This window comes from Lithobates pipiens, unplaced genomic scaffold (assembly GCF_037356315.1).
Source record: "Lithobates pipiens isolate NorthernLeopardFrog02 unplaced genomic scaffold, aLitPip1_a1.2 Scaffold_30, whole genome shotgun sequence".
In the NCBI taxonomy this organism is placed as follows: Eukaryota; Metazoa; Chordata; class Amphibia; order Anura; family Ranidae; genus Lithobates; species Lithobates pipiens.
The window spans coordinates 158389916-158416474 of record NW_027507791.1 but is presented as its reverse complement, the minus strand read 5'-3'; the positions used below and the strand labels follow the sequence as shown (position 1 = coordinate 158416474).

General features: G+C 42.8%; 1 protein-coding gene across 13 annotated transcripts in view; it reads left to right on the top strand.

Annotated features, from left to right (window-relative positions):
- The window catches only part of MTA1 (metastasis associated 1), a 635520-nt gene that overhangs the window by 286751 nt on the left and 322210 nt on the right, over positions 1 to 26559 (top strand). For all 13 annotated transcript variants that reach the window (XM_077465019.1, XM_077465018.1, XM_077465021.1 and 10 more), the window contains exon 12: positions 8525 to 8640. In XM_077465019.1, the coding sequence (XP_077321145.1) occupies positions 8525 to 8640 (116 nt within the window). The remainder of the gene's footprint in view (positions 1 to 8524; positions 8641 to 26559) is intronic.

The following is a 26559-nucleotide window of genomic DNA, read 5'->3' as shown; positions in this document are numbered from 1 at the left end:
TGCATGGTCTCGGCTGGCGATCCGCACGCTCAATAAAGAGGGAAGTTGGTGCATGGTCGGAGAGTGTTTGGATACCTATGTGCGCCGCACTTAACACCGGCAGATCTTTTTGCGTGATGAATATATAGTCGATGCGCGCATATTTATTATGGGGGGCTGAATAGCAAGTAAAGTTTTTACCTGACGGATTTAAGGTGCGCCACGAATCCACCAGTGTCATAGAGTGCAGAAGATTTTTGATACGTTTCAAAGTGCTATAAGTCACACTGGATTTGCCTGTAGACGTATCTTGAGAGGGGCTAAGTGGTATGTTAAAGTCCCCTCCAAGCAAGACACATCCCTCTGCAAAACTTTTGAGTTCTTCAATAAGGTGTCTGCAAAAAGTTATGTGGGCCCTATTTGGGAAATAAACGTTAGCTAAAGTTAACGGGATCGTTCCCCAGGTCCCCCTCAAGAACAGGTACCTACCTTCGGGGTCCACTAGCTGCTGAGTGACCTCGAAACCCGCTGCTTTATGTAGCAAAATCGTGACTCCCTTTGTCCTAGCTATAGGGTTTGTGGCATGATATGCCTTGGGGAAATTTTTGTGTCTTAGAATAGGAATTTTAGTGGATTGGAAATGTGTTTCCTGTAGAAATACGAACGTAGGTTTTACCTTATTAAGTTCTCTAAGCAAGGAAGAGCGCTTCTCCGGAGTATTCAGTCCGCGGACGTTGTGAGAGATCAAAGTGGGACCGTGGCCCAGCCCTGAATACGCCATTGCGCGGACAAACCTCCTTCTCCTCACAATCTTGCAACCTATAAGAAAAAAAGACAGAAAAGGGGGGAAAGGAGGAAAAAGAAAAGATCAGGGAAGGGATGGGGGGGAGGGGGGAATCTAGCCCGTGGGTTCAGGCCGTATAACGGGGGATAGAAATCAAGAATCTGCCTGCAGTAAGCAAAACTGCAAGCCTTTTAGTAGGATGTGAGCAGTATCCGTGTCGCAATATCGGCACGGCACTACCCACCTGTGGGGTAGGTAGGAGGAACTCCGAGCAGAGGATGCTAGGACACTTCTGAACTATGAGCAATCTGCTATGTGCACAAAAATATCAAAACTAAGTTCCATATAGGAGAGCCATAATCAGAAGGCCCCCGCAGTCCAACAATTCTAAAAAGGAAGCACGTGTAGTAGTTCCTTTGCAGTATAAGGACAGAACTATACAAAATACAAATGTTGCATAAAACAATTAACAGAGAGAAAAAACCCTCAGCAAAAAACAAAAACAAAATAATTGTAGGCACCCGGAAGGAACAACTAGGATGTGGGGACGGCAGCAAAAAAAAACAAAAAAAAAAAAACAAACATACTTAGAGTATAATTTGATGCCACATTAACTTGCTTCTAAAACAAACAAAACAAAAACTCGAAGTAGTGCAAGTGAAGCTCCCAGAGTTGCTATAGAAATAGAAGCTACCGTGGGCCCAACGGGCCTCCATGTCCAGTTCGACACAGGATAAGGGCTAAAATATATAGTCCAGGGGTGTAAAAAAAAAAAAGGCTTCAGTCTGAGTCTCAACAGGCAATCAGCCTCTCGGCACATAAATGTAAGGCCACATCCATCCTGAAAGAAAGAAAAAAAAATAAAAAATAAAAAAAAGAGCAAAATCAAAAACCTACACAAAACCCCCCAGGTAACACCAGCCATCCTGAGATCTGCGAGCGAGGAGAGAGGGGGAAATCAGCTAAGCGGTAACATAGCATTGGAGAGAGTCGTCATCTCAACGAGGGAATAAGGCAACGAAGACACAAATGGAAACGTGATGCCCACAGTATGGGGAAGCATGACCTGACCTTCTGAGTCAAGCAGGTTTCTCAGGTGCAATCACGGTGTCTAGGAGGGCGAACTGAAAGGGACGAGCGGCTCGAGCCTAGGCTTCCAGATTTTCCCATTTTGCTCCTCTTAGGTGGAGGTTTAGCAGGGGATGAATGGGGCGTGCCCACAGGGCTACGGTCTATCGGAGGAATCTTGAACTCCGCATACCAGTCTGGTAGCTCCGTATATGGAATGTTTAGGGCAGCGCAAAAGTCTGACAGCTCATCCGGCATCCGCAGAACAAATTGTCTCCCATCCATAGTAGCTTGCAAAGCAAAGGGGAAGCGCCACTTGTAAACAATCCCCTTGCTCCTGAGTGCATCCAGGAGGGGGCGCATCGCTCGCCTGTTGCGCAAGGTGATAGGGGACAAGTCCTGGAATAGGGAGATCTCACTATCATTAAAGAAGACATGGTCATTTTTCCGTGCTTGGTTCAGAATCTCCTCCTTTAATGGGAAGCTTTGGAGGCAGCAGACGATATCCCTGGGGGGTGCGTAATCCAAAGTCTTCACTCTCAGGGCCCTGTGTGCTCGCACCAAGTCTATGGGGGTATCGATCGGGTTCTCCAAAAGATTGTTGAAAATTGATCTCAGGGCAGAAGGGATTTGTTCAGGGCCTACTGACTCCGGGACTCCCCTCACCCTGAGGTTGCTCCTCCTGCCTCTGTTGTCGAGGTCTTCTAAATGGCGATTGATTTCAATCAAGTGGGCAGAGTGAGATGCAGCAGTGGCTTCCAGCCTGTCTATAGCTCTGTCTCTCCTGCCCTCTGCTCTCTCCATGGCGGTCATCTTTTCAGTCAGTGACAATAAATCAGCTTTTAAGTCAGTAATTGCAGAAAAGAGTGTTTTTGATGTCTGTGGCGATGGAGGTCATATCTCCCAATGTGAGGGGGTGATTGGGGTGTCCCATTCCACTTATCGTGTCCTCCGCCGCTGACTGTGAACCATCACTGAGTTCTTCCTCCTCGCCTCGTGCCAGCGCCATTTTGGTCGGCGTGTTGCGGCCTGAGCGGGTCTGAGTAGCGAAAATGTCCTGGATGCTACGGGTGCATAAAGGTGTAGAGGGCCGGCACGATCGTGTCCCCGTGTTGTGGCGCCCCGATTTGCTCATTTTCAGCCGTGAAACTGCCAAGGGAAAGGCTAAAGGACTGCGGGTCTCCCGGAGCTCTGCGTTCAGGCGGCCATTCTCCGCGCGCGCCAAGCCACGCCCCCCCGGTGCAACCTTTTCTTATGCAAGAGTACAGAGAGGTGTACTGAGGGATGTGTCAATCCAATCTACAGAGTGCTGGAAAAATTCAGCAGGGAGAATGTGGTTTCCCATAGCAACCAGAGAAAGCCCATTTTCAGAAAGGAGGAGCTACAGCGGAGATGTGGCTCAAATTCTGAGTGAAGCGATTCATGCAAAAGTGTCTGTTGTCACCCCTGGCAACTGTGAAGGAAATTTTGTTCAGCCTGCAGGGGTTGATGGAGAGCACAAGAAACAAGTGGTTTCAAGTTATGGCTGCTTGTGTGAAGTGGTCAGCCCAAATAAGAGGGCACAGTATCTAGCATTCTGCAAGGGGTATGACTGTGTGTGTTTGTTGTTACCCCTGGCAACAGGAAACCTGTTTGGCCTGTAGGGGAGGTTGGAAAATCCAAGAAGGATGCAATGTTGCCCCGTGACTATGTGGGGGGCATTAGCTTGTGAGAGCACAGCAAAGAAGTGACAATGCTCTCAATTGAAGCTTTCAACACCTGTCAACTGGAATGGTAAGACTGTTGCTGTTACAAATGTGAGAGAGACTGATCAGGGGACTATTCCCTGTAAAGTGGAAGTAAGTCCAGTGAGAAATTCTTCTTTCAGAGACTTGCTGCAAATACCCTGGACTTGTCTCTGTGCAATGCCCTTTGTAGCAGAGAGACAAGTGTTAAAGCTAAACCTAATGATTTGGTGTGTAGTTAGAAGTCTGAAAATGGTGAGATATGTCCCTCTGTTGATGTTTAAAAGGGAAAACTGTTCTGTGCAAGGGACAGGACTGATTCAGCAGAGTGCTGAAGTAGATAGGTAAGGGTTGACCACTGAGCGATATGTGCCATTGCCCCTAGCCACCATTATAGGTGCAACAAGGTTGTCCCTGGAGACCTCCCAGAAGCTTATGGTGTCTGAGCTTGAGCTTTCCCGGGATGACTGTGTAGCCACCCCAACGGGTGAGAGTCTTTTTTAAAGTAAAAAGCAATGTCCCACAGGCTCAAGCTGGTAATGAGCTGGGACAGCCTGTGAAAGTCAGCAATGATGAGGAATGTATTTCTGACAGCGTTGATGAAGGTTTTCCCATAGCAACCACAGGCAGTGCCGCAGAGTTGTCCCTGGAAATCTCACAAGGACTCCCTGTGTTGGAGCCGACAGTGGTACAGGACAGCTCTGATGCTGCTCAGGTGGAACAAAATGGGGAAAATAGCTCAAATGGTGGAGCATATATTATCACAGTCTAATGTGGTTAACAATGACTTGTGCCCTGATGTCTGCTATCAAGCCACTGTCCGCCTGTGTCTCCTTGGGTAGATGGAGCAGTACTACGGAATGCTGGTGACTAGAGCACAGACAGGATAGACTGGGAAAGTTTGGCAAGAAAGTTAATGGTAGTATTGAAGGAAACCTTCAGGTGTGAGAGTAAGGTGGACATTATTGCTGCTGTGACAAATGGAGAGGCTGCATAGCCAGTAGACACTGATGCATTGGCTGTTGCAGAACTTAACCCCCTCCAGGCGGAAGGATCGTAACAGGGCACGTACATAGCAGAAGTTTTGTCCACAGCAAAACAGTTTAGCAATGTTAAATGTCAAATGGAAAAGTTCAGTATTGCTAAAAATGAGAGGGTGAATATGACATGTGTTTGGCAGTGCTCAAAGGGAGCCGCAAGTTGTCAGTTACCTTCTGAGGTGGAGGCCTCCAAGTATTTTGGCCTCTCAAGCCTTCGCAAATGATCCCCTCCACGTCGCTAGCAAGGAAAGAGTCCCTAAAATTATGTTTGGTGGTGGGATCCTTGGAAATAACTGAGATGTTGTTAGAAATGCTGGAATTGGTGAAATCCTTTTTGTTATACACCTGCGTGTATCCACCACAGATAGGCGGTTTGGTACAGCGTAGTACCAATCAGTGGAGACGAGGGGTACAGGCGATGTTGAGAAATCTTGATAGAAATTTGTATTGGTTACTAAAATGTGGGTTACTTTTGTGGAAAGTGGTCTCACTGTTCTGTGCAAAAGTGTTTCCAGTGGCAGTTGTGTGCAGAAGACGCTCGGGAACTACTAGAGCAATCAAAAATGACAGATATAGTGATGTGATGAGGTGCATTCCTGCTGGTGCGGTCCGAGGTGCGGCTGAGCGGTGGTTGGTACATGGCACATGTACTGTCTCAACCGCTAGGCCACATGTGAAGGAAGGGCCCAGAACAGACATGGCAGTAGCAGCGATTCTGGCCATCACCCACAAAGAGGTACAAGTTGAGGTACCCTGAGACACTCTGACAGAATATAACAGTGTTTGTAACAGGGCAATGGATGAACTAATGTTGCACGTTGTTGCAAATGAGGTATTGGTGCCAAGAGTAACCGCAAAAGGCTTAATGAATCCAAAGGTACATCAAGAGTGGTTTAGGTTGATACAAATGGGAAAGAAAAGGGTTTGGCGTTAAGCGCAGGAGGTTCCCTACAGCATCAATAAGTTGGGAAAAGGTGGCAGGAAAGCCAAAATACACCAAGAAAACAAAGGTATTCTCAAGACCCTAAAATCGAAGGTTGGTAGGAGGACCTTGTTAAGGTCTCAAAAGTGCTTGTGGAAGCATGTCGGGAAGAAGACCCGGGAAGGTCTCCGTGGGTCAAAGGGAGCAGGGTCCCCTTTAATGGTGCCAGAGTTAGAAGCTTGTATCTCCTGCCCTCCAGTTGGAAACAAAGGAGGGGGAGATATGTGACAGACAGGCTATGCTAGTATATGTTTATAGGACAAAATGACCCAGGAGTCTCATTAAGGGTTAATGCATGGTTCAGAACTAGCATCTGTCCCGGTTCTGTAATTCTGAATCAGAACATTAAATCCTGGGTCCAGGTTTTGCTAGAGGCCTGCAACCTGGCTCACTACACAGATGTGCAGGGTCATTATATAGTCTAAATTGCTCAAAGCTCTCAATTTTGGAGACCGCTTCCAGTTTGGAGACGGAAGGACTCACCTGGGGTCAGGGAGCCCATGCCAGAAGCTACGAGACAGAGGTCTCATCGAGGGGTCAGAGGGCCCAGCCAGAAGACACGAGACAGCAGGTCTCGGTCCCAGGAGTCAGGTTAGCTCCTATCAGGGGTGTCAGGAGAACCCCAATTCTTAGGCCAGAGGTGGGCCACGCATCAGGGCACTGCGACTGAAGGCTAGACAGCCAAGTGTTCTGAGAGAGCTGAATGACAGTCAAGGGACTGGTAAGAGGAGCAGCTATGCTGCAAACACGCAAGTCAGGTGGCTTGGTATTTTCATTCATGCTATGTGGAAGAATCCCCTGCGTGGGCGACTGATTGATATATAATTGAACTTTCCTTCTTTTAAATAAAAGTGGGCTACCACACCCTTATAATACAGTTTTGGACCGGCGTACTCACTGGAAAACGCACCTACCACTTGTCTCATCACCCCAATCTTACTGGGTGTACTCCCTTTTGTTGCCAGAGTTTTAGACATTAATGGCTGTATGTTGAGTTATTTTGAGGGGACAGAAAATTTACACTGTTATACCAGCTGTACACTACTTTACGTTGTAGCTTGTGTGTGTGTGTGTGTGTGTGTATATATATATATATATATATATATATATATATATATATATATATATATATATATATATATATATATATATATATATATATATATGAAGAAAGTGCCCTGTAAGGCTCGATATGCATGTCGCTTTTGAGCGTTTTTGCAGTACTTGCCGCGGTTGTGTACACACGTTTTTGCTATGATTTGCGTTTTTATTTTTATTTTTTCTACACTGTATATAGCTGGTTGAGAGAGAAGGGGCCAAGAAGCTGGCCGCCGCATTATTAACAACCAATGAGGAGTCAGCGGGCTTCCCCACTGACTGTGAAAAAAATTGCTGCCCAAAAACAGCGTGCACCCCCCCCCCCCCAAAGTCCATACCAAACCCTTATCCTATGATGCAGCCCGGCAGGGGCCTGGAAAGGGAGGGAATGAGCAAACCCCCCCCCCCCCAAACCATACCAGGCCACATGCCCTCAACATGGGGGGTGATTACTTTGGAGCGGGGGGGGCTCTGCACGTCCCCCCACCCCAAAGCACCTTGCCCCATGTTGATGGGGACAAGGGCCTCGTCCCGACAATCCATGCCTGGTGGTTGTCTGGGTCTGTGGGGGACTTATCGGAATCTGGAAGCCTCCTTTAACAAGGGTGCCCTCAGATCCCGTTCGCCCCCCATGTAAATGAGTATGGCTTCTTCCTCTATCTTCTGCATCTTCCTCCTCAGGCTTTTTTTTTCTCCCGCTGCTTCTTCTTCCGCTCTTGTTCGTTCTTCTGTCTTCTTTGTGTTCTTCTTCCTCTGCCGCCTCTCCCGCTGACGGCCCTCCTCCGATGCTGTGTCCAGGTGATCTCTCTCTCTTTATCCCCCCCCTGCCCCAAAGCACCCACCCCCCCCATGTTGAGGGCATGTGGCCTGGTATGGTTCGGATGGGGGGCACTCGCTCATCCCCTCCCTTTCCTGGCCTGCTGGGCTGCATGCTTTGATAAGGGTCTGGTATGGATTTTGGGGGGTACCCCAAGCCATATTTTTATTTTGGCGTGGGGGGTCTCCCCTCCAAAACCAAAATAGACCCAAGGGCCTGGTATGGACCTGCGTGGGGGGAGGGGGACACCGCTGTTTTTTATTTTTCCACAATTTTTTTTTATTTTTTTTATTTGACAATTATATATAATTGTTACTAGTGAAGAAGAGAAAAAAATAATTCTTTCTGTGTGAGGTCTTTATCTTTCCAATGCCGAGACAATGGGGTGTTACTTAATAACTAGCTTTGCAGACATTTGTAGCCATAGATTTATCTGAATCCACCTGGGTCCGTCACACGCCACCTTCGTGTAAATATCAGGCCTGTTTGTGAGTAAATTGTGAACCATTGTTCCCTTCTCCAGTTCTGTAAGCAAGCTTGAATATAGCTCTCTAACAAGGTGCTAAAAAATGCAAGATGTTTTTTGAAAAATGCATGTGACCGCCCTGAGGTCGCCTGTGTTTTGAGGCCTATCTAACCTTACATCTCCATCTGAAATGAATTAAATATGTCTATTTATTTCTAGTTCTGACACCAAGTTCCAAGATGGCCGCAGTTAAATTGCACATGTGTGGTTCTGCGTGTGTCTTGGCTCTGCCCTACATTTTTTGTCAGTTAAGTCATCAGGGGCTCCCTTTTCATCTTTCTGCTCACTCTGGTTAAGAGGGCTTCCTTACTCTTGGCCTTCCCCATAACATCTTAAGCATTGAGGATTGATGTTTTAACCACTCACTTTCCTCCATGGACATTAATTATTGGATCTGTAGGAATGTTTTCATGGGATATGTGTGCTTTTTTTGTTGTATGTGTGTGTATATACTGTATATTCTACTATACTAATTTTACTGTTTGTTTTTTCTGTTTTCTTCCCAGTAACAAACCAAACCCAAACCAGATTAATGCAAATAACATTAAGCCAGCAGTAGTAAATGGAACAGTGGTACAAGGCCCAAATGTGGGGGCAGGTCGGGCCTGTGAAAGTTGCTACAGTAAGTATATTTAATAATTTATTTTATTTTTTTACAGAGCCTCCAACTGTAATGTTTAAGATAATATAGCACCAGTTTTGCATGAGGACTGGTCTCTGCAATCCTGTCTGTTTTGAGTTTTACTTGTGAGGCTCAATCATTTGTTCGGGTATGTCCAATCTATCAGGGTACCTGTAGGGCTTGAGCTGATAGTTTGACATTCTGTTTTGCATTGTATGTTAAAGTGGTATTAACCCCAAACACTTAAAGCGGAGCTCCAACCAAAAGAAGCGCTGCTTGTTTGCACCCCCCACCCACTGCTACATTTGGCACTTTTAGGGGGGAGGAGGTTTTGACAGGTACCTGCTCCCACTTCAGATCGATGTAGCATGTTGTTGTCCCTGCTGTCAGAATGCAATGACACAGAGGGGAGTATTTCTGCATCCAACTTGAGGGGTGTGGATGGACGAATAGATTTTTTATTTTATTCCCCCCCCATTCAGACCACTGATATAGCACACTCCTCAATAAACTACATTGCGTTGGCTTCCGAGAGTCTGCTCTATACTGGTTCTCTGCCTATCACAGTGCTCCTTCAGTGTCGCCTACAACTCTGTTACCTCCTCTCCATTGCCCCTTTCTGTGGGGGTCCCCCAAGGCTCTGTTCTTGGATCCCTTCTCTACTCAATCTACACCTCCTCCCTTGGTCACTTGATAACCGCCCACGGCTTCTAATACCACTTATATGCTAATGACACCCAAATATATCTGTCTACGCCTCACCTCACTACTTCAGTCTCCTCTCGCATTACTAACTTACTAACATATCAAGCATGGATGTTGCGCCGCTTCCTTAAACGAAATCTCTCTAAAATTGAGCTATTAATGTCCCCCCCCTCCATCCGTGCCCCCCTCCATGACTTTTCCATCAAAATCAATAGTGCAACTATCAGTCCCTCCCCTCACGCCAGGATACTAGGTGTAATCCTAGACTCTGATTTGTCATTTCAGGCTCAAGTCCAATCGTTGTCAAATGTTTGTAGAATTCACCTCCGTAACATCTCTAAAATTCGCCCCTTTTAACAAATGAAACCACCAAGCTCCTCATTCACTCAGTTATCTCTCGCCTTGACTATTGCAACTCCCTTCTCATTGGCCTGCCTCTCCATAGGCTATCCCCTCTTCAGTCTATCATGAATGCTGCTGCCAGACTTATACACCTTACCAACCGCTCAGTGTCTGCCAACCCTCTCCAATACCTACACTGGCTCCCAATCACCCAGCGAATTAAATTCAAAATACTAACCACGACATACAAAGGCATTAACAACTCTGCACCGAGCTACATCAGCAAACTTGCCTCCAAATATCACCCAAATCGTCCTCTCCACTCTTCTCAAGACCTCCTACTCTCAAGCTCTCTCATCTCCTCCTCCTGTGTCTGTCTCCGGGATTTCTCCAGAGCCTCTCCCATCCTCTGGAACTCGCTACCTCCACCTGTCCTGCTATCCCCTACTCTTGTTACCTTCAAGCGATCCCTGAAAACTCATCTCTCCAGGAAAGCCTATCACGTCTCCAACTAATCTTTTACCGCTTTCATCAGCTCATTCTCCAGTTACAACCTTTTGTACCACTGCTACACCCTATTCGATTGTAAGCTCTTCTGAGCAGGGCCCTCTTAATCCTCTTGTATTTTATTGTATTAGACCTGTATTGTCTCCCTTTTACATTGTAAAGCGCTGCGTAAACTGTTTGCGCTATATAAATCCTGTATAATAATAATAACTAATTGAAGCCACATCCCAGCTCTCATTCTGCTACGTTTGAAGGGCAGCTTGGTCTGTTAAAAGATAACAGACATACTGGCTTGATGACCAGGTGAAAATAATGGGAAAAACTAAAAGCCAAAACTAATGCAGACACCATGTCTAAGACTTGGTAAACTGCAATATTATAAATGTTTGATTTTTGATTTTGATACTACTTTAAGAACTGTTGTCAGACCACTCCCCTAATCTTTTTTTGACCTCTTTACCCATGTACCCCAAACCACTCTTCCCTTCCTCCACACCTACCTCCCACAACTTCCTCTCCCTTACTATTTCTTACCCTTGTTCTGTTCAACCAAGTTTTCACAAAAGGGATTTCGCATGCTCAACTATCTTAGTACACCTCCAGATGTTTTGTGCATTTTAATGCAGTTTTCTAATATTGTGTGAAGCAACAACTTTTGATCTCAATAAAACTTAATAAATAAATTGGGGGAAAAAAGGCTTTTGGCTCTTAACTTACCATTAAAATTCTGTTGAATTTAACCGCATTCATTGACAGAAAAAAAATGTTGTTGCCATTTTTGCTAGTAGGTCAAATACAAAACTCCAATATAAAGTAGGGAAAAGTTAAAACGATTGTCAAGTTTTTATTTCTGTGTTCCAGCTGGGAAGAATTTCCATAAGTTTCTGCCCCATGATGTCCAAACCCACAAAGTTTCCCTTAAAACAAATGACGTACCGCGGAAATTGTATGAATACATTTGAGTTGTGATACTTCTAGAGCTCTCTGCCACCAGTCTCTGTTATAATTTTATCTCAGTACTGATCCGGGTTACACCGCTTTTTTGCATATACTGTATATATGTTTTCACTTTTTTGCACAGATGTTATTTATAATAAGTTTATTGGGTGAGGAGGTGGTTTTGTGTACTTTCTATATCTATTATTTTGTGAACTACATTATCATAATCCATATGCTTTACTGACCTGGCTCAATGTCATCCAGGGCTTATATTTGTGTTCCCTGATGCATGATAACATTATAAATGGGCTGGAGCAGTGTTTTGCAACCTTTTTCCAGTCGGAGCACCCCTGAAAATTTTCAGTTTCAAGGCACCCCAGTTAAGACTTGGTTCACATTACACAGCAACACAGACACATGCTGTTCTTTAGCAGATGCACAGGAGTGTCATTATTTCCTAATGGTACCCCCACATAAGCAATGCTTTTTTTGGTACTGTGCAATAATAAAAAAAAGGGGGTCAGGGACTATGGCCAGTTCACACCAGAATACAGTGGGGGAAATTTGCGCTCTGCAAACCATTCCCACACCACTGGTGATCACACTGCCCTTGCGATCTGCAGGCAGATGTCAATGCATTGTTAACCACTTCAATACTGGGCACTTTTACACTTTTGCCCTCCTGCCCAGGCCAATTTTCAGCTTTCAGCGCTGTCACACTTTCATTAACCAAAACTGCAGTGTTTATCATGACACATCACAGGAAGCACCTCCATGGTTAACAGAGGACAGGATTAAAATTAGATTTGGGAAACTTACCACTAATCACCGGGACCACTAATCACCGGGACCAGATGGCTTACACCTGAGGGTACTTGGGGAACTCAGTCAAGTAATTGCCAGACCATTGTTCCTAATTTTTCCTGACCGTCTGACTGGAATGGTACCTGCTGATTGGAGAAAAGCCAATGTAGCACCAATATTCCCATCCCTGGGAATTATAGACCAGTTAGCCTAACATCAATAGTATGTAAACTAGGGGGATGGGGAGGGGATGGTAAGGGACTGTATACAAGATTTTAGTAATGAGAACAGGATCATTAGCAATAATCAGCATGGATTCATGAAGAATCGTTCTTGCCAAACCAATCTAATAACCTTCTATGAGGAGGTGAGTTGCCATCTAGATAAGGAAGTCCCGTGGACGTGGTGTATCTGGATTTTGCAAAAGCATTTGACACAGTTCCCCATAAATGTTTACTGTCCAAAATAAGGTCTGTTGGCATGTACCATAGGGTGAGTACATGGATTAAAAACTGGCTACAAGGGCGAGTTCAGAGGGTGGTGATAAATGGGGAGTACTCGGAATGGTCAGGGGTGGGTAGTGGGGTCCCCCGGGGTTCTGTGCTGGGACCAATCCTATTTAATTTGTTCATAAACGACCTGGAGGGTGGGGTTAAAGGGTTCAATCTCTGTATTTGCAGACAATACTAAGCTAATCAGGGCAATAACTTCTACGCAGTATGTGGAAATCTTGCAAAAAGATCTGAACAAATTAATGGGGTGGGCAACTACATGGCAAATGAGGTTCAATGTAGAAAAATTTTAAATAATAGATTTGGGTGGCAAAAATATGCATTCAATCTATACACTGGGGGGAGACCCTCTGGGGGATTCTAAGATGGAAAAGGACCTGGGGGACCTAGTAGATAGGCTCAGCAATGACATGCAATGCCAAGCTGCTGCTAACAAAGCAAACAGAATATTGGTATGCATTAAAAAGTGGATCAACTCCAGAGATAAAACGATAATTCTCCCACTCTACAAGACTCTGGTCTGGCCACACCTAGAGTATGCTGTCCAGTTCTGCTCCCCGGTCCTCAGGAAGGATGTACTGGAAATGGAGTGAGTACAAAGAAGGGCAACAAAGCTAATAAAGGGTCTGGAGGATATTAGTTATGAGGGAAGGTTGCGAGCACTGAACTTATTCTCTCTGGAAAAGAGACGCTTGAGAGGAGATATGATTTCAATTTATAAATACCATACTGGTGACCCAACAATAGGGATAAAACTTTTTCGCAGAAGGGAGTTTAACAAGACTCCTGGCCACTCATTAAAATTAGAAGAAAATAAGTTTAACCTTAAACTACGTAGAGGGTTCTTTACTGTAAGAGCAGCAAGGATATGGAGTTCTCTTCCACAGGGGGTGGTCTCAGCGGGGAGCATTGATGGTTTCACGAAACTATTAGATAAGTACCTGAACAACCGCAGCATACAGGGATATACAATGTAATACTGACATATAGTCACACACATGGGTTGGACTTGATGGGCTTGTGCAGCACTGTACCCAAGCACTGTATGCAGTCATGCAGCACTGTACCCAAACTAAATTTTTATCATTTTGTTTACACAACTAGAGCTTTCTTTATGTGGTATTTAACCACTTGTTGACCACTGTCAGCACATATACGTCGGCAGAATGGCATGGCTGGGCAAAGTAACGTACCTATACATTACTTTGAATTTCCCAGCGGCGTGCGCCTGCCGCGAGCTCCGTAACCATGCCCAATGGACCTGCTGATCGCCAACATTACTAGTAAAAAAAAAAAATTATAAAAATGCCATAAAACGATCCCCTATTTTGTAGACCCTATAACTTTTGCGCAAACCAATCAATAAACGCTTTATTTTTTTAAATTTTTTTTTACTTGCCAAAAATATGTAGAATGCGTATCGGCCTAAACTGAGGGGAAAAAAAATGTTGTTTTTTTAATATATTTTTGGGGGATATTTATTATAGCAAAAAGTATAAAATAATGCGTCTTTTTTTTCAAAATTGTAGCTTTTTTTGTTTGTAGCGCAAAAAATAAAAACCACAGAGGTGATCAAATACCACCAAAAGTAAGCTCTATTTGTGGGGGAAAAAAAGGATGTAAATTTTTCTTGGGGAGCTACATCGCATGGCCGCGCAATTGTCAGTTAAAGCGACACAATGCCGAATCTTAAAAAGTGCTCTGGTCAGGAAGGGGGTAAATCCTTCTGGCGCTGAAGTGGTTGACCACTGCTGTGTTTTTTTTTTTTTTTTTTTTTTTTACTTTTTGCTATATATATATATATATATATATATATATATATATATATATATATATATATATATATATAATATTTATTATTATATATTTTTTTAAAACGTACTGTGACCAGTGCAATAAAATGTTACCAGTTACCATAGAAACATTGTACTACTCTGGGGAAGTGATCAGGGTTTGTTTTTTTGTTACACATGGATTGCTTTTTAGCCGTGCGTTTACAATGCTATAAGCAAGCATTTTACTGAATGAACTTAGTTAATACTGTTAGTTTTGTTTAACACTGATTAACCAGAGCTAATCACATGGTACAGATGGGCTGTGATTGTCCCTGTCTGTACCATGGGATCACGCTGACCAGTCACTGCTAGCAATACAATTATATCCAATAGATGGCATGAAAGATTCCATTGTTGGTCACAGCAGTCATGTAGTACTGACAGTGAGCCGGTACACTGATCAGTCATCTGCTGTGTCCACTGGACCCAGCTGGTAACAGATTGTGTGGCTGCGTGGTCCCACAGTCCAGGAGGTCATACAGAAGTGGTTAATGGCACCACAAATGCAGGTCACAAATGCAGTGCTTTTAAAGGCACCAGATTTCATGGTGCAGCATGTTTTTTAAAAGTAGTGCATTGACTATCTTTTTGGTGTTCCAGTACCATTTGCAGCCCATTCAAATGAATAAGCTGCAAAATCACACCGCATTTTCCCTTCTCTGCTAACCTCTGTGCCCCAATCCCACTATGCTCACCTTTTGGACCTCAATCCCACTGGTAATCTCTGCCGCTGTCCCAAAACCCTTCTGATCACTTTTTTACCCCCCACCCCCTCTACTCCCCTTTATACCCCAAACCCACTTTCTCTGTTCACCTTTGTACCCCAAACCCAACTCTCTGCTCACCTTTGTACCCCAACTTTTTCTGCAAGCCAACCCCCACCATCCCTTCTAATACCCTCTGAGACCTGCTTTTCTCTCACTAAAGCCTCGGAGTACAACTGCTCTTTCACAAGGCTGTGGGTGGTGCTAGGTGAGTGAGGAGCTAGTGTGGCCAGGCTAGTTAACTGCAAGGGCTGGCTGTCGGGTGTAGCCCTGCATCCGTAGCTGGCTGTAGAGTCAGAACCAGAAGCACTTAATAGATTGTATAGTACATGTACTACTACTGCTTCCACCACCTCTACCGCCCCTGCACACACACACATATAGCCTTACAACCAGAGCAAGTACTGCCCTATATAGTTGGGGAGGCAGAGAGCGGAGGACTCTGGAAGCCAGCCTCCTATCCACCCCCCCCCCCCCCCCCCACCTTTCCATTGCTCTTCACTGCATTGTGGCAACCGGGCTCCTTCTGGGCTGATTGTTTAGGTCAGCGGAGTGGGAGCTCAGCCGGGTTTGACAGCCTTTTTGAACCAGCATGCTACTGAACTAGAGTAATGATCCCTTTTTCGGAAGAGTTTATATATATTTTTTTAAACTGTGGGTTATATCTGTGGGGTAAATGTATGTCAAAGGTGGTAGTCACGGCGCACACCTGCTACTACTTATGCTAATTACAAGTATTCGCTAATCAATTAGTTGTATGTGTACCAAGTTTTGTGCGAATATGTGAAAAAATGAAAAAATTATAATGATAAAAATAATGATAATAAAAAAAATGTGACAGAGATATATGCGTAATAATAATAATAACAATAAATAAATAAAGAATGTGACAGAGATATGTGTGTGATAACCCAAAAAATCATTAACAATATGGGCGAAGGTATTAAAATTATTCCGTGCCTGGTGCACAATATTTAAGTAAAGTGCACAATACTCCTAAAAAATACTGCTATAAATACTATTAAAGAAGTGTATAGTGCAAAGCATTAATTACAAAGTGCTCATTGAAAAGTGCGTAGTGCTCCAAAGAATACCTGAAAAAATACTGGAAAGCCTAAAATGTCAAAATGTAATTGCACTCTTCATGCGATTATAAAATCGCTAAGTGGAGACATGCAGAAAAAGAGTTGAGGAAAAAAAGCTAAAAAATATTAAATTTATGTAAAAAGTCCAACATCAGGATACCATAAACAATAAAGTTTCAATAAAACTCCAATAAAAACAAATAAAAGTTCTTCTTAAACACAAATTCTTCTTAAACAAAAGTGACAATGTGCTTCAAGATTCCTGGATAGCAACCGGTGCGATTGTGGTGTAAAAGGCAGTAATCCGCACTCACCAGCTCCCCATCCCCATATGGGGTTAATGTTCCTTCACAGTGTGAGCCCCTGTGCCGCTATGTTTAGCTGGTCCGGTTAGGTATCCAGGGATTTCGTCATAAAAAGTAAGATGGGGCAAACATAGTGTGATCCAGTATATAAAATTTTATTTAATTGTTTGTTAAAAACTACTCATATAGTGTAGAATAAAAACCGGCATTTCAAGTAGTCCAATGTAAATATCGGTCTGTTTGTATTCACTGCCGCCATGCACAAGTGGATACACCTTAGGCCACGCCCTATGCGTTTCGTCATCGGACGTCGTCTGGAGCGGCCATCTTGGTGCTCCACTTACTTTATATAGGGTGTACTGCCAATACGGCGCATGCGCGAGTACGTAAGCGCCATTTTGCTTCCTGGAATTTAAGAAATAGATACGAGCCTTTGCAGTGCTGCCTCTGGGGCTTGCGCAAGCCACCCAATATGCTAATATACACGAGGCTCAAAGCAACCAATAAGTACTACGGGGGCGGGAGCGGTACCTATTATTGCGGTGGTGAATGCAAGCTCAGAAACGATAATGATAAACTGAAAATGCACACATGAAAAAGTTCCCACTTATGATTTACAACTTAATCAAATACAATCCAATAAAGAAAAATATAGTTACTAAACAATAAAATATATTAAATGAATGAAATTAATGAACACAACCAGATAAAATTGAAAATAAAAATAAAGTGTAAATAAAATAAATAAATATGCATAGAATGGTGAATCAAGGGATAGGTAATAACTCCCACTCAAATGAGTATAAAATCAAATATAACTGTCACTTGGCAAGAAAGACCATTTTTTAATGGGGAAAAACCCAATGTCACAAAGTGCTACTGTTTGTGAAATGACTGCATTGTGACATTGTTTTATAACCATAAGGGCTATTCATCTACCCTTAGCCGCTGAAATTTATACTGATTTGCCTGGGTCTCTATTAATTGCTTATGCCCATTTAAAGTTTATTAAAAATAAAAGATAAAATATTAGTAAATATGAAAATATGTAAAAATGTGTGGAAAAAATAGAAAAGAATAAAAATAGATAAAAAATATAGATAAAATGGATAGAAAAATAGGGGACTACCGAGTAGGATAAGAAGGAAGGGAGAATCCATTATAATATTATTTGGAAAGTTATAATATGCTACGATCGAGATAATTAATTGTACTACTTTCGATCCCAAAATAATATATTATATTCGACCTAGTTGAATGTATTACCTTCGATCTAATAAATATAACATACAAATAAAAATAAAAATAGACCGAAGAAAAAGGCTAAAGGGCAAACTAGGTTAGAAAATAGACTAATAATTAGTTAAGAAACAATTAAGATCCAGTTCTATATTGAGGCCCACTGGTTGTAAAGTGTCCAAGAGGAATATCCATTTGGTCTCATTTCTTGAGATTTTAATTCTTTTATCTTCCCCTCTCCAATGCCCATTGATTTTATCAATGCCATAAAAAGTCATAAGGTTAGGGTCTCGGTTGTGATAATCTCTAAAGTGTTTAGAAACACTATGATTTTGAAATCCTTTTTTAATGTTTTTAATATGTTCTCTGATTCTTATATATAATTTTCGTGTGGTCCTACCGACGTACTGTTTACGACACGGGCATTCAATCACATACGTGACGTGAGTACTGTTGCAAGTAATGAGCTCATTGATATTATATTCTCTCTTATTGGAAGAAGATACGAACTTCGTTATTTTTTTTCAGAGTATTTTTTGAACTGGTTTTGCACGGGAGGCATCTACCACATTTATAAAAACCTTTCAAGCTCTCAAAGATTTTTATATTTTTTGGTGGATCAATAATATTCTTGGCTATCGAATTTCTCAATGTAGGGGCTCTTCTGTATATAAACACTGGTTTATTAGGCAGTAAGGACTTTAGTGTTTCATCAGTATGTAAAATCGACCAATGTTTTTTGAAAATCCCTTCAAGTTTTTTGTACTGTCGACTATAACCGGTATAAAAATGCTGTCTCCATCTTTTTGTTTTTGTTTTTATTGTTCCTTCGGATCGTCTTGGGCACTCCTATAAATTTTTCCCTCTTCATTTGGCCTATTTTGTTTTTCAGATCGCATAACTTTCTTTTTGTATCCTTTTGAGACGAATCTGTCTAGGATTTGGTTTGCCTGTTTATCGTAGTCCATCTGGTTACTGCAGTTCCTGTATATTCGCATTAACTGGCCTTTAGGAATATTGTTTAACCATTTTGGGTGGTGACAACTGGTAATGGGAATGTACCCGTTTCGGTCAGTGGTTTAAAAAACGTCCTCGTGCCCAATTTGCCATTTTCCTTAAAAATCTGTAGGTCCAAATAGTCAACGCTTTCGGTATTCCAACTGCCTGTGAAGGAAATTCCATATGCGTTCTGGCTAATCTCATCAAAAAAGTTATTCAATTCTTCTACTGGGCCACTCCATACGATAATTATGTTGTCTATGTACCTGCGGTACATTTTCAGATGTTGCCTGGGTACGCTATAAATCTGTTCCTCTTCCCATCTATTAAGGAAGAGGTTAGCTACACTGGGAGCGTACTTTGCTCCCATGGCTACTCCTTTTGTTTGCGTATAATATGTGCCCTGATACCAAAAAAAGTTGTGTGACATTGCCAGTTGTAACCTATAAAGCCAATCTGCTCCTGTTTAAGGTCCGTCAATGTTTGTAGTGCCCAATCAGTTTTTTTTCTCAACTCTTTTTCTGCATGTCTCCACTTAGCGATTTTATAATCGCATGAAGAGTGCAATTACATTTTGACATTTTTGGCTTTCCAGTATTTTTTCAGGTATTCTTTGGAGCACTACGCACTTTTCAATGAGCACTTTGTAATTAATGCTTTGCACTATACACTTCTTTAATAGTATTTATAGCAGTATTTTTTAGGAGTATTGTGCACTTTACTTAAATATTGTGCACCAGGCACGGAATAATTTTAAATTTAATAATGTTTATTGAAGATTTGCATCTGAACAGAACAACACAAAAAAAAAAAATAGAGAAAATACTCCTCAATACAATACAAGCTAAATCCACTCATACATAGGCTAAGCAGAGCTAGACATATATGTCACTAGATCAGAATATTGACAAATTAAACAATAAAGCCAACAGGAAGTGCATTGTAAAAACATTAGTATTATCTTGTACCCATCCTAAGCAATTATGCCCCCGTGGGGTGTTATGTCTAATCAAAGCACACGAGCCACAGACCCCCTGGTGCCCCAAACGGGATCAAGCTGCAACCCAAGGGCTGGGCCCGCCCACAAAGACCAGGATACCCCCCCACTCATCTCAACAAAGTTCAGAAACCTGGAATACCCAAAAAAAAATATATCGGGCCAAGACCGGCCTACAACTTCACTGCCATTTCCCTTAGGACCCCAATTGGGGCCCATCCCAAAACACCAAGGGAGGTGGAGAAGAAGAGAAGAGAGAAAACGTGAGAAAAAGGGAAACAAAAACGGGGGGGGGAAAGAAAGGCAATGTAAAAAGCTTAATCAAATGTTACCTGTCCTAGAAGACAAAGCACCCGGCTGCACTCCTGGAATAAGAGAGATATTACACAATGTCGCCCAAGGTTCCCAGATCAACCGGAATCTTTCCGTTTTGTCATGCCACTTGGCCACTATTTGTTCTTGCACCATAATCCATGTTACCTTGGATCTGAACATCTTGTACGAAACTGTATGTTTCTTCCAGGCCTTAGCTAACGTAATTTTAGCCCCAAGGAAAACAAAAAACGCTAATTGCTGTAAATGTTTGGACAACGCCGGGATGGAAAGATTAAGTAAGGCTAAACTGGGGTGCGGAAGTACAGCGGTCCCCGTAATTGTACTAACTGTACGAAACACTTTCCTCCAGAAGGAACGGATGCGTGGACAGGACCACCAGATATGAAACATATCTCCTCCCAGCTCACATCCTCTGAAACACCCTGGTGAGGAACCCGGAAAAATTCTTGCCAGCCTGGAAGGAACATAGTACCAACGAAACAGTACTTTGATACCTGCCTCTATTAGCGAGATATTAAGTATACCTTTGTGAGCTCTCATCGAGGCCCTGAACCACTGTTTCAGATCCCAGGAGCTGTTCAAATCAGCTTCCCACGCGAGAGCGTAGGGAGGTTTGTTGTTCTTCCCCATGAGAGCCGCGTAAATCAGGGAAATGCCCCCCCTCTGGTCCGTGACCCGCGCACACCATTGCTCATATTGCGTTATAAAAGGAGGAAGAGGTTTTGAAGTCCAAATGGAATTCAAAAAGTGTGAAATTTGTGTAAATCTGAACATTTCCGAATCAGGCATATTTAGTTTCTTTTGGCAATGTGATAAAGAAAGGGGGCCGGAAGGAGAAAAGAAGTGACCGATTCTGTATAACCCCTTATCCGTCCACCATTTAAAAGCTTCTATATTTTCCCCCGGAGGAAAATCCCCATTATGAAAAATGTGAGTCAGAGGTTTCAGTGGAGAGATCAAAGAGCCCCTTTTGAATAGGTTGGAAGAAAGCGCCAATGAATGCGAGAGAGTGGGAGCTAGAATCGCTGGTCTGCGTTTAGGACAACATCCCATCAGGAAATCTATTGTGTGGTGAGGAATAGATTGCCTTTCCATCAATAACCAGTCCGGTTTTACAGAAACCGAGAAAGCCATTGATATCTGGGCCAGTTGTGCCGCTTGATAATAACCCCATAAATTGGGAAGGCCCAACCCTCCTTGAGATTTCAATCGGTAGAGTGTGGCTGAGGAGCACCTATAGCCTTTCTTCCCCCAGACAAACCTCACTATATCCGTTTGCATTTTGTCAAGGAATGTTTTGGGGACTGGAATTGGGAGCGAACGGAACAAGTACAATAGACGTGGTAGAAGTGTCATTTTCACCGCATTAATCCTACCCATCCAGGAGATGCCACAACCAGACCAACGTACTAAATCCTCTCTGCATTTTTGCGCCATGTAGGGATAATTAGCTTTGAATAGAGTGTGTATATCTGAAGTGAGTTTTATTCCCAAGTATGGGAGCTGAGATTGTGCCCAGGAGAAGGTAAAATTATTTGAAAGTTGAGCTAGCACATCAGTAGGGAGCGTAACATTCAGGGCTAAAGATTTCTCCATATTGACCCGGAGTCCCGAGATCTTACTAAAATCTAATAAAATCCGATTAATGATGGGCAGAGAGGTCAGAGGTGATGTAACAAAAAGAAGAAGGTCATCCGCATATAGGGCGCATTTATGTTCGCCAGACCCACACCTGACCCCCCTAATGTCGGGGTTAGAACGTAAGGCAATGGCTAAAGTTTCTATGGCTATGGCAAAAAGAAGTGGAGATAATGGGCACCCCTGTCTTGTCCCCCTACCGATACCAAACTTGTTAGAATATCTGCCCAACAGACGCACCTGAGCCGACGGATTAGAATACAGAGCCGATATGAGGTTAAGAAAGTATTTACCGCACCCCCACCTCTCCAAAATATCCGTAAGGTACTGCCAATCAATAGAGTCAAAGGCTTTATGAAGGTCAATGGACAGCAGGAACCCCTGTTGCGGGGATCCCCCGTCCCATTGTGCCTGTAGGAGTGAAATAACATCTACTGCGCGTCTAATCTGGTCTGGTCCTTGTCTCCCAGGGATGAACCCCACCTGATCTTTGTGGATATACCGGGAGATAAAGCTTGAAAGCCTATTCGCCAGTATTTTCGTCATTATCTTAATATCATTATTGATAAGCGATATAGGCCTAAAATTGCCTACCTCGCTGGCATCTTTACCAGGTTTTGGAATCACCGATATAAATGCCGAGTTCATGTCCAGAGGCATGGCGGTACCATCCCTGAGAGAGTTAAACATTTTCACCAGATAAGGAGCCAGAGAAGGGCCAAACTTCTTATAATAACCGTTAGAGAATCCGTCCGGACCCGGGGCAGAACCCCTTGAAAGCGTTTTAATAGTGTCAAGTACTTCTGCCTGAGTGAACGGATCCTCCATAAGGTCCCTGTGATCCTCCGAGAGCTTGGGCAGTGGGAGATCACTCAGGAGCCTCTCCCGAACACCTTTGGAGGGACTAGACCCCTGCTTGTATAAGTCCGAGTAGAACTGCAAAAAGGCGTCCATGACTTTAACAGGATTCTGAGAGAGGTCCCCTGAGTGAATCCTGATCTTAGGGAAGGACTGAGATCGTGGCTTGGGAGTCCACGGAATAATTTTAATACCTTCGCCCATATTGTTAATGATTTTTTGGGTTATCACGCACATATCTCTGTCACATTCTTTATTTATTTTTATTATTATTATTACGCATATATCTGTCACATTTTTTTATTATCATTATTTTTTATCATTATTTTTATCATCATCATTTTTTCATTTTTTCACATATTCGCACAAAACTTGGTACACATACAACTAATTGATTAGCGAATACTTGTAATTAGCATAAGTAGTAGCAGGTGTGCGCCGTGACTACCACCTTTGACATACATTTACGCCATTCACCTTTTGGGTGATTTAAAAGGTAGTGGCAGCCCCTGTTCTTCACCACTAGGGTATCTGTTTGGTATTTTGTATTTTGCATTTTTTTCATAGTTTTTCATAGTTTTTCATTTTCATTCCATCTTAATTTAATTACTTTGGACTTCACTGCATTTTGGGAGTTCACTTTTTGTGTATTTTTTCAATACATCTAGGGTCCATAGCGCACCTTTACCCCTTCGTTTCTTTTTTTTATATCTGTGGGGTGTTGTACATTTTGCAATGTGTCATGTAATATATAATAAAGATTCTTTTCATGCAATTTTTGTGGTGCGGCCATTTGTTTTTAGGGAGTACTTTTTCTTGTTGGATAATTTCCTTGTTTGCACACTTGGTGCTGTTTTTTTTTAATACAAACAAGAAATGGGGTTCAGTTGTCACTGTGATGGGAAAGAAAGGCATGGACACTGATTTAAAACCCTTGTCAGATGTTAGTCCTTCCTTGTGCTACTAAAATGCTTTTTTTGTTTTAGTTTTCATCTGTACTCCTGTTGGGAGGGATTTCCACAAACTACCGTAGTTCTAAAGAAATTTACTCAGGAATGTTTTCTGGCTCCTGGGCAGAATTTTTTATATGGTTGACATGTTCACTTTAAAAATAACCCTAATATCATGATTAAAACATGCTTGGTCAGCAGAAATTACTCAAACACCATTAGATTTAAAATTCAGTTGCTTTAAAATAAGTACGCCACCACCATCCAGGCTTGGTGATTGAGTTAAGCTATCCAAAGGTGGATCTAAATTTTTCCAGCTGATCAAAGCAGGGACTAGCTCAATTTTTGATTCATGTGTGCTGTTCCTGTTTGACAGAGGTCGGTCATTAGATAAACTTCTGTTGAATGGCTACAATGTTGGGGGAGGTGTAATTCCTCCATTTTCTTAATTTGTGTGGATCGAGGAATACAGTCCTATTTCAATTGAACTAGTGATCCAATCAAAACTATATGGTCTTTTAACATGAAAATTTAAAAAAAGTCACAAGACCTGCTAGTAAGCAGCTGAACCATGTCATATGTAGTAAACAGAAGAAAGAAAAATGGTGAGCAGTTTAATCTAGAAAATGCAAACAATAAAGCTGTAATTCTTATCAAGCGAACAACACGAATTTCATATTTGGTATCTAGCAAAGGGGGTCCATTTATAAAAGAGAAAAATAAAACTTTTTCGCACAGATTTACAAATGTCTGTAGAAGCCACATACTATGCATGTTATATGAGTACAATAGCAAAGTCTATTCTTACTGTGGTGTATGAGAGTACAAACAGAGATACTTTAAATAAAATTAAAAGCGTACTTGGAGCTCTACTTAATGCTCTACTAGGACACATTTTTTGTTAAAAAAATATATATAATTAATTTGGAAAATATATATCAAAACAAGTATATAAAGAGGTTGTAGACCCTCTAAAATAAAAACAAAACAACAAAAAAAACCTGTAAGACAAAGGCATAATGAGCTTGTATGCACCGCAAACTAGCTCATTATGAAATACTTTAAAACAAAGCCCCTGCAGCAGCGCAGGTCACAGCTGAGAGGGCTGGCATGTTCCCCTGGTGTTACTTCTGGGTCTATGGGCTCTGACGGTGTGAGTGGCCGGAGCTGCGGTGAATATCTCCTAAATGGTGTATGTTTAGGAGATATTCTTTTTACCTATAGGTACAAATCACAAAGTGGGGTACACCGCTGCTTTTATTGGGGTACATTTCACCTTATACTGCGATGCAGCGTATAAATTAACTACATTACAGTACAGTTCTAGTGGCACAAATAAATTTCATTCACTCAGCAGTATGATGCCTATTGTGTTGTGCTGAGCAAAGTTCTCTTTACCATCATGTCATTCATGAAACCACTTTACCCAGTAAGCATTTTGTAGCCCCCAGGGTACCACTGATATACCTAGTGGTGCAATGTCTGACATTCAGTGCCTGAGTTGGACCTCTGGACAGCATGTCCTTTATGGCAACGCAACATAAAAAATCATATACATGGTAGTCTGTCACTAGAGATAACAGCTGTCTTTGTTTTTTGGAGTCCCCCTGTAACAGTTTAAATCTGTGATCTGGTGATCTGTTAAGTAAGTCTGTTGTTTTTCAGCTCCCTTTAAAGTGGTTGTAAACCCTTACAACACACTTTGACCTACAGGTAAGCCTAGATTAAGGCTTACCCGTAGGTCCAAGAAATATCTCCTAAACCTACACGGTTTAGGAGATATTTGCTGAAAAAGACAGGCACTCAGCGCGCTGCGGTCAACGCCGATATGCCGTGAGTGACGGCTCCCGTGCGCATGCACGGGAGTGACGTCATCGCGGCTTCGCCGAATGACAGCGGCGGAGCAGCGAGACCCACCAAGAAGATGTATGCTCTGGACTACAGGGGACAGCAGTGACTTCGCTGGCTCCTGTGTCAGGCAAGTGATGCATAATGGGCTACTATGCGATGCATAGTAGTCCATTATGCTTTACCTTTGCAGGGAATGAAAGAGAAAGTAGCAGGATCTCAGGCCTAGACTCCCAGAGTCTGTGTGTTCTGAGGAGACACAAACCCGAATCAGAAACAAGACCACTCCAACGGTCCCCCCCCCCCAAGCACCCACCTCCAAAAGAGTAGCTTTCCCTTGAAAGCCAGGGCCCATAGACGGTAGGCAAGAGACTAGGTTTCTGCACAGATGTCAATGGAAATTGCACCCCGAAATTGCCAAAAGTAGCACAAACTACTTTTGTGAATGAGTGCAGACGCTGTCATTGCCGGCTATTCCTGCCGATTTGAAATGCGATTTGACATGTCAAATCGCATGCCAAATCGCATCAATGTGAACCAGGGCTTAACCAGTGCTTGGCTGGACACTGATAGAAGTCATGACTGCTATATACTGCTGATAAGAAAAGGTTTTTAGCCATTTATATTTACTAAAATAATTACATTTCCATGTTCTGTGCACTATGGGATACCAGATATAGTGAATTCAGGGTCCTGGGTTTAGTAACATTTTAACATTCTCTCCATTAAATTATGTTCTGCCCTATCCAATGCACCAATGCACCTTGGTTTTTATTCTTGTTTGCTGAACTTCAGAACAACATCCATGCATATCCATAAAAAGCTTTTTATGGATATGCATGGATGTTGCATTACTGCCAAATTATTTCCTTTGAGTTCCCCAACAGTCAGTGGTGTAGCTATAGCACATCTGGCACCCGGGGCTGGACATTTTTTGGCACATCACCCGCCCCAAGAAAAATGGTGTGTGGCAATATAGCTGCGCCATGCAAACACGGTGGGTGTGGTCAGATTGCATGAACAGAGGGAGGGGCTTAAAGGGCCATATGCTTTAATGACTGTGCCACAAGTAAATATGTATCACAGTACAAACCTCAGTACATGCATTATAACCACTTAAGGACCGCCGCATGTAATTATACGTCGGCAGAATGGCATGTACGGGCACAAGCACGCACCCATACGTGCCTGCCTTCCAGCAGGTGGGGGGTCCGATCAGACCCCCTCCCGCTGGCTGCGGCGGTCCGTTTCGCTTC